This window comes from Rhinolophus hipposideros (assembly GCF_964194185.1).
Source record: "Rhinolophus hipposideros genome assembly, chromosome: 4".
Classification (NCBI taxonomy): Eukaryota; Metazoa; Chordata; class Mammalia; order Chiroptera; family Rhinolophidae; genus Rhinolophus; species Rhinolophus hipposideros.
The window spans coordinates 48,844,257-48,857,797 of NC_138050.1; the positions used below are offsets into that span (position 1 = coordinate 48,844,257).

The 13,541-nt window shown below is 49.9% G+C and overlaps 1 protein-coding gene across 3 annotated transcripts in view; it reads right to left on the reverse strand.

The window, feature by feature from the left end:
* ANK1 (ankyrin 1) overlaps positions 1-10,462 on the reverse strand; it is a 199,004-nt gene extending 188,542 nt beyond the window's left edge. For 2 of the 3 annotated variants that reach the window (XM_081047066.1, XM_081047064.1), the window contains exon 1: positions 10,207-10,462. In XM_081047066.1, coding sequence (XP_080903192.1) covers positions 10,207-10,332 — 126 coding nt within the window. In that variant the 5' untranslated portion in view covers positions 10,333-10,462. The remainder of the gene's footprint in view (positions 1-10,206) is intronic. The other variant, XM_081047067.1, reaches the window with a different exon arrangement.
* Between the last annotated feature and the right edge of the window lie 3,079 nt (positions 10,463-13,541).

The following is a 13,541-nucleotide window of genomic DNA, read 5'->3' on the forward strand; positions in this document are numbered from 1 at the left end:
ATCAGAATAATATGGGGCAGGGTAGCTTAACCTCATCTAGGACTTGGGAGGCAACGTTTAAACTCAATTCTGACAGAGGAGTCAGCGGTAGTGTTTGAAGCGAAAGATTCAGCAGACAGGAAGATCTAAAGGCAGAGAAAGAACACATATCCAAGGTACTAGTTCAGAATACAGCTGAGTGCAGCACGTAGGAAAGAAAGGGATGGGAAAGGCGGCTATGGACTAGATGGGGGTGGGGTAGCTAGGAAGCCAGAGTAAGGAGCCTGGACTTTATTCTAAAGGCAATTAGGAAGCCACTGAAGAAGGATCTAAAGGAGGGAGTATCAAGATCTGATTTGCATTTTTGGAAGATCAGTCTGGCGGCAGAGTGGAGTATTAGACCCAACACACACACATTTTCAAGTTGGTTTACAATGGACGGCTTCACATGCCAAAACCCAGACTTTTCAGACCACACTCCAGCTCCACTTTGAGCCAGTACGTTCTGTTACCTATTTGGCTCTATTCCACATCACCTTGGAATTCTTAATTGGGGATATGATGTCATCTATAACTTCCAGCTTTCATGTCCAGAAGACACACAGGCAGAGAAGGACCTGGCTACCCTCGTTGACATTCTCTGTCTTTTTTGTAAATTATATTACATTTTTTAAATGACGTTACAGCTAAGCATATTCCTACTCTTTTATTAGACGCATATTCTTTAAAACATATTCTTTTAAGCACCTTGTTTAACGATTGCGTAGCATTTCACCATATGGCTGACGGTGCCCAAGTCATTTGTTTGAGCAGGTTAGTCCTGGCTCCCTACAGCCCACCTCTGGCCCGAGGGGCCCGCTTTCCCTGCCAGCAGGGGCATCCACAAGTCAGATTCCTTAGTCCCGCAAGGCCCTAACTGCTCTAGCACATGCTAGTACTCTATTGAAAGCAATCACTCAGAAGATTAGCAGTCCAGGAGAGCTCAGACTTGAGCTGACTGCCTCTCCTTCGAACCACAAGCCTGACAGATTCCCCGATACTTAAGAACAGTTCTCTCCCTCTATCAACTGAGAGGCTCAGGAAGCTACCTAACAATATATTACTGAGAAAGGACTCATCATTGTCTTCCTAACCTGTTCCCCCTCCTCTTTCCTAGCTCAATGAAAAGCACCACCAACTAACTACCCTAACACCAAGTCAGAAATGAGGTCCTGTAGACATTTAATCACACACACACACACAGAGGCAAGTATGTTACATATGTCAAAATGAAACATAGCATCGCCCATGACTACCTCCTTGTACCCACTTTATTACTCACGAAGACCAAGTTTTCAACCACCCAAATATCTCCAGTTTGTCACATGCTCTCCATCCCCATCAGTCACCCAGCCTATCCCTCTGTATTCTAGATGCCCAGTTCACCAATTACCCCACCCCACACCCCCATTTCTGCACTGAAAGCAAAGTAACTTTTCAGGCTTCTACCCGGAGCCCCTCAGAGCCGGGCCTGTCTCAGCTCCTTCTCCAGCCTCATCCTGTCCTCCTTCACTCTGCTTTCTTTGCTCCTGCTCTTGGGCCCACAGTTCCCAGTCCACTTCCTCCTCTAGACCTCATCCACCAGGCTGACCCCTAGCAGTCCATGAAGACCCAGCCTCCACTAGGGAAGCCTGCTCAGGTCCCTCCCCTCCCCAGGCCCAATCCAGGGCGCTGGCCGGGCTTTCTTCCCCCATATGACTGGCCACAGTGCTCAAGTCAACTTTTTACTTGCCCTCCTCCTTTCGGGAGTTGGATACAGAATAAATAATAAGTGAATACAAATCCTCTCCTCCTTTACCTCTTTCCTTCATCTCCTGGTTTGATTCTCCCTTAGTTCTGCCACATTCCATCAACTTGTTCCTGTCAGTCTGCTAGCACAAAGGCTTTCCAATGAGCTCTGTGCAAGCTTCACCTGAGAGGCCTGGCCCCACCTACCCCAGCATCAGATTCTGCAGTGAGAGGTGCAGCAGGTCTGCATGTAACAAGCTCTCTCCCCCCAGGTGGTTCTGATACTAGCAAAGCTGAGGGGCTACTGGGCCATCTCTCCCTTCCCTCTTCCTGCAGTCTCACCTTGAGTATTTGGGCTGTCCCTTCAATTTCAGAATTGGGTTTAGGGGTCATAACTCTGGCCAGTCCATAATTAAGTGCCTCCTTCCCTTTTCCTATAATGCTTTGTCATGTGGGAACTCTGGTCGCGCTCCCCACATAAGAACGCAGGATATGGTGAAGCCAAAAAGGAACACCAACAGAGCCATAGATTCGGGAGTCATACCACTATATTCTCGCTGGCGGCTGGTCGAGACACAAAAGCAAACATACACCAGGACCCCAACAGGGGGGGTCTTCCTGCACCCTAGTTTTGCTGGCGAAGCATCCTACAGGAAGTAGGATCCACACGATCTGCAATCCACCATCCACACTTGCTACCCACAATCTGCCGTCTGCTCCTCAGCCAACCAACCAACCAACCCCTTAGCGTAGCCGCGGCAGTTATATTAGTGGCTAATGGCTAACCAGTAACAGCTGATGGCCACCCAGCCACAGCGGATGGCCATCTGATTACGGCTGATGGCCATTTAATAACCGAGCCAGCACCTTTCCACGTGAGGCGGAGAGCCTGGAAACTGCTCTCTGGGAGTCTCTCCCCACAGCTTCCTCTCACTCCCTCCCCATCTCTCCCAATTCTACTTTAATGATATTCTGTGCCTTCTAATCTCCTGTGCCTGTTTTCTCCCTGACTGCACTCCTCTTTGTGGGCATTCCTTATCCCACTTCACTTCTTAGGGGCAGGAAATGAGACCATAGGGATCCCAGGAATGGACACGGGAACTTGGGGCAAGAGTTGCGTCGTGCTCATCTTTTACTCCTACATGTCCCTAACGCACTGAACCCCAAGTCCGGTTCCTGGCAAGCACATCATGTAAAGGCCCAGGAGCTCAGAGGTCCAGAGGTCTGTGTACTAAGTAAAAGTTCCAGATCAGAGCAAGTATAGATGACAATAGCACAAACGCTGTTTGTCAGTATCTTTGTGTGTAATGTAAGCACAGTATTAAACAATTATATGAAAGATGCTGACTGTGTCATCGGTAGAGAAATCTCCAAAAGAGAAAATAAAGGGGGAAATAACCATTTTGTGAACAGAGCAGGTAACCCCTAGGACTCAGTTTTCAACCACTCTTTTATCTGGCCTCGTGTCTTTACCCAGGTGCCTGGTCAGGGTCTTCACCATCACTCGGGCTGCTCCTGAGACGTCCGGAGGAGCCTTTGGACAGCCCGGTTGCATCTGGAATCCGGACACCAGCACTTCTGTCCTGCGCCCAAATCACCTGCCTCCACTCTCTGCCTTGGGTTACTTCTTCCTCTGGCAGCTTTCCCACTAGTTTGCAAGTCCTTCACATGAAGGCAAGAAAAATATCATCAGTCCACCTCCGCTTTCAGTGCCTAGCATAGCCTTGACTCTCCTGAGAGGGCAACAAATACCTAAGAAAGCAGCTTAGTGCAGAAGCATGTGGATAAGCTTTGAAGCCAGGTGGATCTGGGTTTGAGCTACGGCTTTGCCCTTGTTTGGAGGGTCCAGTGAGGTAATGCCTGTAAGGCATGAGGCTCTCAATAAATACAGACTCTACCTTTGATAAACAAGAAAGGTCGCTTTGCAGCTAACATTGTCAGTGATGCTCTGACGTGAATAAAAATGTGGTAACTGAAACTGAAAATGTATCAGCACCTCAGCAAAAACATGGGGAATTTTTCTTTCAGGGGAAGCACCCAGTCACGTTGGAAACAAATAAGAAAAAAAAAGTGTTTTTTAAAAAAATTGGCTGGCCATTATATCTTCTTTGCTTTAAGTGTCCATAACACAATTTCTCCTTTCTTAAGGATGTGTTATGCTTGCACTCCCAAGATGCACAGAGTCTCCCTGGAGGAGTCTGGTCTGCCCATGACACCATGTGTCCCATTATCTGCGATATTTCACACCCTGGATATATCAGCCATGGCTCTCCTAATGACGGGATTCTCAGAAAATGTAGGAACCACTTTTATGTTCCCATTGTGAAATACAGCTCCAATTGCCAGGCAGAATTTTGGTAAAGCCCGTCTCAAAGTTATAAACTGGATCCATGTAGATAACTAAATCTGGAATAATAAATCTTATCAAAATAGAAAATTCATTCCTTTCCTGAAAATGAAATGAAGAGATGATTTAAAGTATCCCCTTCTCATTTCCTAGCACCGCATTAATAATATGCTGGCCTACCCAGGCAAGCATCAAAATGTCACGCCACCACTGGAAGGCTGGCATGAGCTTTGGCGTTGCATTTATTAGAAAGAATAAGTTAACTGACAAGACAATCATGTTGTTCACTATAACCTCTTAAATATATGGGAGTTTTAAATTTTACAAAGCACACCCTCTTTTGATTCTCATCCCTATTTTACAGATGGGCAAAGTGAGACTCAGAAATTCAGAGACCTACTCACACACATGTAGCTGATAAATGCAAGAGCTGAAACTGGAACCCAGGCATGACTCCTAGCGTAATACTCTGTAAGAGGTAGACTTTTGAGCTGCTTTTTGAGAATCAAAAACGGAGATATGGAGCCAAGCAAAGCTTATTTGACTTTTTCCAAAAAACCAAACATTGATGACAACAGACTTTGGTTTGCTCAAAATAATTCAGAGGAAAACAATATTTGCTTCCAATTCTATAGGGCCAACTCTTGCAAAATCAAATAGAAAGACTAAGAAAAAAAGTCTGAATCACAGTTAAATGTAGCTTCTGAATCAATTCGAGCCATAAATATTTACTGAGTGGTTATATACAAAGACTCAGGCCTTGGTGTCAGGGAGCTTATAATCTGGTAGAAGGGATAAAACAAGAATGAGTCTCACACATGCACAGAACGAAGGCCAGGCTGACATAAAGCAGAGTAGAGAAAGAGTGCTGGGGGTGGAGGTGAAGAGGAGACATTCACAATGGGTTTCCTGAAGAAGAGAGTGATGGACTTTGACGTGGAAGGAGGAAGAAATGAATGATAGATCAGCCATACAAAGGCATAATGGGGACAAAGCATGGGAATGAGTTAACATACATGGAAAGTGCCTGGCACACAGTATCCACTTACCAATGCTTGCTCATGTTTATTAGAAGAAGGGGGAAGGAGGCCTTAGACAGGTTTAAAAAAAAAGCAGCATTGCCATATTGAGAGGAGATAGGCCGTACTGGTGAGCCAGCAGTTTGACGGGGTGAGCAAGAGAACAGAGAGGGCCTGGAGGCTGGCTCGAGGTCCCCTTCACAGGGAGGTCACTTGCTTCAGGCTCTGCCACGCCTATTTTGAACTGTGGCTGTGGGAAGCAAATGATGTGCAAACTATATAGGTCTGGACGTAACTGAGGGTATAACATCTTCTCTGCCCACAAAAACCTGCTCCTCTGGTCTAGCAGATAGTTGGGGGGGGTGGTGATGGAAGCACCCTGGGAACAGCCCCCACCACCACTGCCTCTGCAGCATGGAGGGAAGCACTAGGCTGGAAAATGGACATAGGGCAGGCTGGGAAAGTTCCCCTGTCTTCAGCTACTGCCAGCACCTCCCAGAGCTGGAGAGGGACTGGGCCACTTCCATTTTCTGAGGCTCCCTAGGTAATAACGGAAGAAGAGATGCCAAAGTAGGGTTACCAAAGTTGTGCTGTGTTTTAAAGGTTTGCAACTAATAAATTAACATGTTTAATAATTAACATACAATGCAGCATATACTATTCAAAAGCCAAACAGAGACTTTATATACAAATATCAGTTCATATTGCAACATATACTAGTGATGTGGTTAGCAACAGGACATAGGTTTAAAGAACAGGACCTACGTTTAAAGATATGTGATGAACCTCGTTCTCTTTCTATCCTGTCAGTTATCTCAGATTAAGTGTATAAACTCATTTGGAGATAAGAGCAGAAGTGAAAATTCAAGGCCCTTTACAAATGAATGACATAGGCCCATATGACCCTCCTGCTTAATTTTCTTCTCTTCATCCCACCCTCATCCTTTTCCCACCCTCACCCTCCATTGACCATCCTGATGATAAGCCCTGGCTGGACCACTCCAGTCTCATGCAGGTACCCCAAAATCAGCCCTGTGCTCCAATCACTGGATCAACAGAAAACATCTCCGCAGTCCAGACGCAGGGCCCAGGCCAGCTGTGTGAGGAAGGCTGAGGGCTCTTCTGGGAGAACTGCACAGACGGCCTGCACAGCAGAGTGGTGATGGCTGCTTTCCACTCCTGGGCTTGTTTTTTTCTTTCTGTGCCCTCCTCTGCTTGGCTCCTTGGGCCCCTGTGCAAACGCTGCTGTTGTTCCAAACGGCTAAAACCACTTGACATTTAGTGCAGCAGAGACCCTGCAAGGAACTAACTATATGCTCAGTGGTAGAATTCACTGCACCAAAAAAAAAAATAAAAACAATGGTTCCACTGCCTGCCTACGATTTTCAATTACTTCGTAAATGATTAGAAAAGAAGAAATTATCAGGCTTTCTTCAGATGCCCCCAAAAGACAGCCAATCAAAGAGTGTATTGTTCACCGAACACATGCCTTTGTCCAAGAGAACACCTAGGCAAGCAGAGACAAATACATGGATCTACTCATTCAACCACTCATCCCATACACATTTCTTTATCGCATGCCCATTGTTTGTCAGGTACTCAGCTAGGCATTGGGTAAACAGCTATGAATAGGACATGAACTTTTCCTTCATCAGCATCGGAAGATGAAGTAGCCGGACAAAATGAGGGACAAGGAGAGAGCTCGGTACATGCCATCCCGGAGTACTTAGTTACTGCAGGCTTAGTGTTACCCTTAAAGTAAGGCTGAGACGCCAGCCCCTTTCCTTCCCGCTCTGTCTCCCTCACCTCTTCATCCTCTCCTCCTTTCTTTAATTCTGCCCCCTTCCTCCCATTCATCCTTAGCCTCACTTTCTCTCCTACCTCCCTGTCCTTTTCTATATTCAAGCTCTGGGTAAACATAAAAAACACTGGCAGTCTCACGCCCAAGGCTTCCTCACCCTAGAAAACTGTCGTTTGAATACAACTATCTGCTTTATATACGCTTTGCAATTTATTTATTTCCATCCAAACCTTCAGAAGCAAGGGGACTTATCAGTAAATGTCATAAATACTGGATTTTATTCTTTTTTGAAAAGCTGCAGCTCTACCAGCAAGCATCGGACCAGGATGTGTGCTACACAAACAGAAAACTGAATGGAGCCCTAGAAGAATGCAGGCATTTTGGGAGCTCCAGAGTTTTCGCTCAATTCCCTGTGTCGAGGTGGTTTCTATCTGTGACAGTCAGTGCGTCACAACATGAGCCTCCCTCCCCCGTCGCACAGCACCCCTCAGCAAGCGCCTTCCCACACTGTATCATCAACTGTAAAACTGCAACCGCCACTGAAGTTACAACCGTGATTATTTCTACAAACGGGGAGGAATGCGGTTCGGCTCAGTCAGTTAGGTTACCCGGGGGACAAACATCTTTCCTTTTAGTAAATTCAGAATGCCCTTGGCTCAGCCACACATTCACATGAGTTTCCGATTCACTGGAACAAACTGTTTATTTGCGTGTATGAAGTTCTTTCTTCCTGCTGATGTCAGGATGGTTCCACAGCACTCCCACAGTCTGTAGTGACCAAATGTAAAGTCCTCAGCTGCTGGGTTTTAATACACTGTCTTTAAACGTTACTTCATTTGTGAAAAATGGGTCTTAGACTTCACCTTATATTTAGCCCCCCAGCCATCTGCTTAACCAGGACCTATATGAGCTTCTCCTGCCTGCTCTAAATATCCTCTCTGCATTTTCCTGCCTCCCTCACCTTTTCTCTTTAGGGTCTTCTACCTACCTATGATTCTGTATTTTGCTATAAATTTTAACCCTATTCAATGAGATGGCTTTCAAGGCCATGCCAATGTCTAACAAACCTCACAATCATGAAATACAAATGAAGGACCCCCCCCATAACCTTACCCTGTAAAATACCTACCCCTTACCCAAAAATTCAGCTCTAGGAATTTATATCATCGCTGTCACTTTGAATTAAGCTTTCCTTATTATTGTCGTATCAATCATAGCACCCAGGATACTGCATAAAATAATGAAAATCTGTATGGAAGATTTTTGAATGCTATTGACGCAGTATGCTGTGACCAGCTAGTAAAACGACATAACACAAGTCAGGGGGAGGGGAATATATTATCATCTAGCACAGAAAATGGAAATAAAGTTGACTAATAATGTAAACGTTAAGACCAAAGGAGTAAAAAGAATATTGAAATTGCACTTTTATATGCGTGTGTTACGTGTAGTCAGGATTTGGAGTTACATTGAAGAGAGTGTCACAGAATGAAAGGAAATCAAAGAAGAAAAGAAGAGAGAGTATTCCTTTGACTATTGCTCAAAAAAATGATTTATGGTATCAGGAGCATCCAGGAAGAAGCTCAAGAGCAAAAAGTGGGATAAAAACATAGAGTGAGCAGTTTGGGAGAGAAGATCGGCTTGGCTCCTAAAGCAATAGGCAGAAACTGAAATCGAGAGGACGCCTTCCTAATAAAAGTTTACATTCATGCCAAGAAAGTGGGTGAACACCGTCACATATAACCAGACGTTCCCCTGCCTGACTCACAGGATGGGCTCTGGTATTTCAGACCCTAGCAGCAGGACTTGATGAGATTCTCTCTGTAAGTGGCACCAACCCAAACTCTGATTCACCACCGGTTTGGGGAAGGCCTCTTTTTTGGTCCTGCTAGAGGGGTGGTGTTTTTGTGAAACTACTAGTTACACATAAGATGGCAATCCCTTGAGGGAAGACAAGCTGTCTTTTGAAGGAAGGGGTGTAGGAAAGCCTGGAGTGTTGGTTACATCAGTTACAGAGAACCTCGCTGTCCCTGTGTGTCACCTTTAGGAAAAGGTGGGATGCTGGTCCTCCTTACCCACTGGTAAGTGGAGTGGAACCCGCAGGCAGCCTGTTTCCCACACTCTGCTGTCAACCACAGGCTCCAAACTTCTTTCTCAGAGTGAGGCAATTTCAAGAAAAAAACTGTTTCCTTCTCAACTAAGGGGCCCTGAGGGGCCCCATTCCCTGGCAAGGAGGCTTGCAGGCCATGCTCCACTTAGACTTCTTCAGGTTAAAATGGCTTTCCTGAAGCTTTCCCTATCTTCAAGTCCCAAAACTGCACCCTCCTACTCCTGGCATCCTCCATGGTGGTGGGGGGAGGGGGGAAGGGTGCTCTAAAACACCTCTTAGCTGGAGCCCTTTGCTCAGTTAACTGCCCCCTCCCATCACAAGCAAAGGTGTTCCTCATTATAGGTGCTTTGAGTCAGGGGTAGGAAGACCCCAGACCCAAAATGGAAGTGCTGAGCATAGCAACATTTGCCCTAAAGTGTCTGGGTCATTGTGGGGGGAATAGCTTGTCTCCACACTCTTCCACGAAAAGGCAGACCTATTCTCCGACCAGGCCCTTAGGCCGGGCTGGACAGCACCCGTGTCTGGCTTCCAAAGGAACTTCCGCTTGGCCATCAGTCGCTCATCTTGAGTGACCCGAACGGAAGACGTTGCCAAATGCCCTGAGGTCATGCCTTTCTGCTGCCGACCCAGAGGGTTACGAAAGGCGCTTCCTGGGCTCGAGAAGGGTTCGGGAAGGGCGGGAGCTCCACTCCTTTAGAGACCTGGGAGCGATGCTCTCCGCGCCAAGGACTGGGTCACCGCGGGAGGCGCCGGGCAAAGCCGCCTCGGAAGCCCGGTGCTTCCTTGGAAAGCAAGAGAGGCGGCGAGAGGAGCGGAGCAGCCCACCCCGCGCCCGCCGCCGGGAAGCGGGAAAAGTTCCTCCCGACCAGCCGGGGCCTGCCGGCGTCTGTCCAGGGTGCTGAACGGTGTCCGCGGGCGCAGGCGGGCTGGCTGCCGGGAGCCCTCCGCCTCCGGCCGCCCGCTCTGCCCTCCCAGCCTCCTGCCCTGTCCTCCTCCCCGCCTCCCCCGAGCCTCTTCCTCTGCCCTCCTCTCCTTCCGCCCCGCGCCCTCCGCTCTCGGCGGCAGCAGGTCCGCGGGCGCCCGGGCCCGCGCCCCCCCCGCTCCCGGGTCTGCCGCGCATCGCCCCCGGCAGCTACCTCCAGGGCGCCTCTGCGCGGGTCTGTCGCCGCCAACCCCCTCTTACCTTCTTCTTTCGATCACGGGAGCGGTTCCTCCGCTTCCTGTTGGATTCCTCCTTCTCCTTCTGCTCCTGGAGGGCCTGCGCCTCGATGTCTTTGATTTTCTTCAGCTGTTTGGCCGCTTGAGCCATGGTGGGTCACGGTGCTCCGGTCCCCGCCTCCCGGACCCCGAACACTCGGCAATCCAGGTGGCGACAGCCTCCCGGGAAGGAAAAAAGGAGTCTGTGCTCCGCGGAGTGGGGCGCTCCTTTCCGCGCCGCGGGAAGGCTGCGGCCGGGTCGGCGCGGGAGGCGGCTGCGAGCCCCGCGCAGGGCTGCCCTGCGGCCCCCGGGTGGCGCCTCCGCCGCGGCCGCAGCGCACTCGCCGGCGCCGGGGACCGGCTCTGGGCTCGGCCCGCCGCCTCCCTCCTGCGCCCCTCCCTCCCTCCCTCCCTCCCCTGCGGCGGCGGCGGCGGCGCGGGCGGCGGGGGCGGGGGGGGCGGGGAGGCAGCCCGTACTGCGGCGAGCGGCCGGGAGGAGGCGGACCCCCGCAGTCAGCGCAGGGGGGCGCGGGTGCAGCTCGCGCTCCGGGCGCCGCGCCGGCCCCACGAGGCTCGGGGCGCGGGGCGCCCGCGCTGCTGCATCGCGAGCGCTCGGCGGCGGGCCGGCGGGCTTCCTCCACTGCAGTGCCGCCGCGGCCGCCAGATGCGCGGGCCCCGCGCCGTCGGGTCCCGGGTGACGAAGCCGCCGCGCTACCCGGAGCCGCTGGGGCGCCGCAGACGATCCTGCGGCGCGTGGCCCCGCCGCGCCGGGGGGCGACCGGAGGCTGCGGCGGGCGGCGGGCCCCACGCCGAGGCGACCCTGCGGACCGGCACGCCTGGGGGCGGCGGCGGAAGCGACGGCGGAAACGACAGCATCGCGGGGCGCTGAGGCCCGGCCCGCGTGGCCGGGGGGGGGGGGGGGGGGGTTGACCCCGGGCGGCGGCGCTGCCCTGCGGCCACGCGCGGGGCCGAGCCTCGCCTGCCCTCCCGCCGAGGCGGCCCGCGGAGGGGCGCGCGCCGTGCCAGGGCTCCCCGGGGAAGAGCCGGGCTCCCCTGTCGCTGTCTTAGAGCTTGATTTGCCCCTTTCAGACCATGTGGGCCTTTCATTTGCATATTTACCAATTATAGATAGAAAACGTGTCCAAGATGAAGTAATCAGTTTCCTTTCGATTCTCTTTGAAGAGAGTGGAACGAGGTCTCTGCACCCGGAACCTCCCACCCCCCATTCCCAACCCTCACACACCCCCTCAATCGGCAACGCAGTCTGTACCCGTGTTCAGCTCTAAAGAACCTCACACCTGGTTGTGTGGGTCACGCAGCCACAAATCCAGGCTGCGGGAGAGGTAGGGGCCCTTAAGGTTACCTAAGCACCCCCTCGCGTGACAGGCGGGAAAACTGACGCCCCAACTTGGAGACCACAGCCCCTTCAGTCTGGTGCCGCTTCCAATCCACTCTTTCCCCATATGGTGGGATGGAGCTCTTCATCTACACAGGGCGAAAGAGGGATTTGTGGAAAACAGTTATCTACGAATTCGTGAAAAGTTAAAGAGTCTGCTTCCTTTGGCCCTCCTAAGCTAAGGGCTGATGCATACATTTAACCAGCCACAGACTAGAGCCTAGAAAGTATCTCCACTCTGCTCTGGGGAAATGACTCTCAAAGGGCTCTGATTTGGGCACCCCATTTCCATACAGTACACCCTTGGGGAGTGGTTGAATCACCCACATGCTCTCCAGCCTTCATGCTTTCCCCTTACTAGAACCTTCCTTCTGCATCTCCCTATCCCTTCCAACGCTCTCCACCTAGATACTTGCCATTAATTATGGTGCTGGCTAAAACCGAGCTTTGAACATGTTCTTTCCCAGGGCCGTCTTGGACCCCTCTCCTCTTCCCATCTACCTCAGCCTTGTCAAACTGAAACATCATGGGAGCTACAAACGCAAATCCTGGATGTTATTTAAATTTTCCAGTAGGCACATTTTAAAAAGTTAAAAGAAACTGATATAGTTAATTTTGATAATATATTTTGATTTAATTCAATGTATCCAAAATATGATCATTTCAACGTGCAACTGATATAATATTATTAATGAAATAGTTCACATTCTTGTATACCAAGGCTTCAAATTTTAGTGTGTATTTTATACTTAGAGCACATCTAAATTCAGAGAAGGCACATTTTCGTTGCTTAAGAGCCACATGTGACTCGTGGTGACTGTATTGGACAGCACCGTTGCTAGCTCACCATGACCTTGGCTGTCATCAGCCTGCCAAGGAGGCACACATTTTATCTCAGCTCAGAGCTGTCCTCTGAGCATCAAGCTATGTGCCTGTGCTCCTCAGCCTCCTACCCCTCACGCCTGCACCCCTTCTTGCCACCCACCAATCTATCCCCACACTGCAGTCACACAAGTCTTTTCAAAACACAGATCTGAGCATTGTCACTTCTGAGCTTACCATTTTTCTTTTTTGCTCCTGGGATGAAGACCAAACTTTTATAGGGCCCTGCGTGATCAGGCTCTTCCTACTTACTGGTCTCACCCCAGGTCTGCCCTGATCCCAGTGTTCCGGCCTCAGTGGCCTTTGAACATGTCAGTGTTGTCCTTCCACAAGGCCACTGTCTTCTCTGCCCCCTATCCAAACTGCTCTGTCTCCGCTCCAACCACCCCACCCTCAGTCTGGCTCATTCCAACTCACTCATCAGACATCAAGGTGGTCTTCTCTTCATCATGGAGGTTCCTCCGGAGCCTCGAACAAACTTTCCCTTCTTCCTATAACTCCATCTGTGTCTCCTGCATGGCACCTGCTGTCCACACAATTTTACGTTAGTGTGATTGTGTTGATTGATGCGTGCCTCTCCCACTAGACTTAAACTCCATAAGCGAAGGGATGGTGTCTGATTTTGCTCACCCTATGTCTTCAGTACCTTGCATGGCTCCTGGCGTACAGGAGCTCAATAAACATGTGTTGAAGATACCAACCAGTCTCCTGTGTTCTGGTTTAAAGAATAACAATGAAACTACCTGACACTTATTAGCATTTCCATGGCCCCAACCATTACCATTTTATAGATTAGGGGAATGGGCTTCAAGTGGGTTCAGGAACTTGCTCCAGGTCACAAAGCTCATCAAATGTGGAGCCAGAATTTGAACCCTAGCAGTCTGTCTCCAGAGTACATACTCTAAAACATCATGCTGCACTAAATAAGTCAATTTCCCTATCTATGAACAAGGATATACGGATTTAAAAAAAAAATCCAAGAGGACCAGGGAAGAGAGTGAATGTGGAATGATTCAGTAAAACAAAGTGCTGTACCGAGCTTC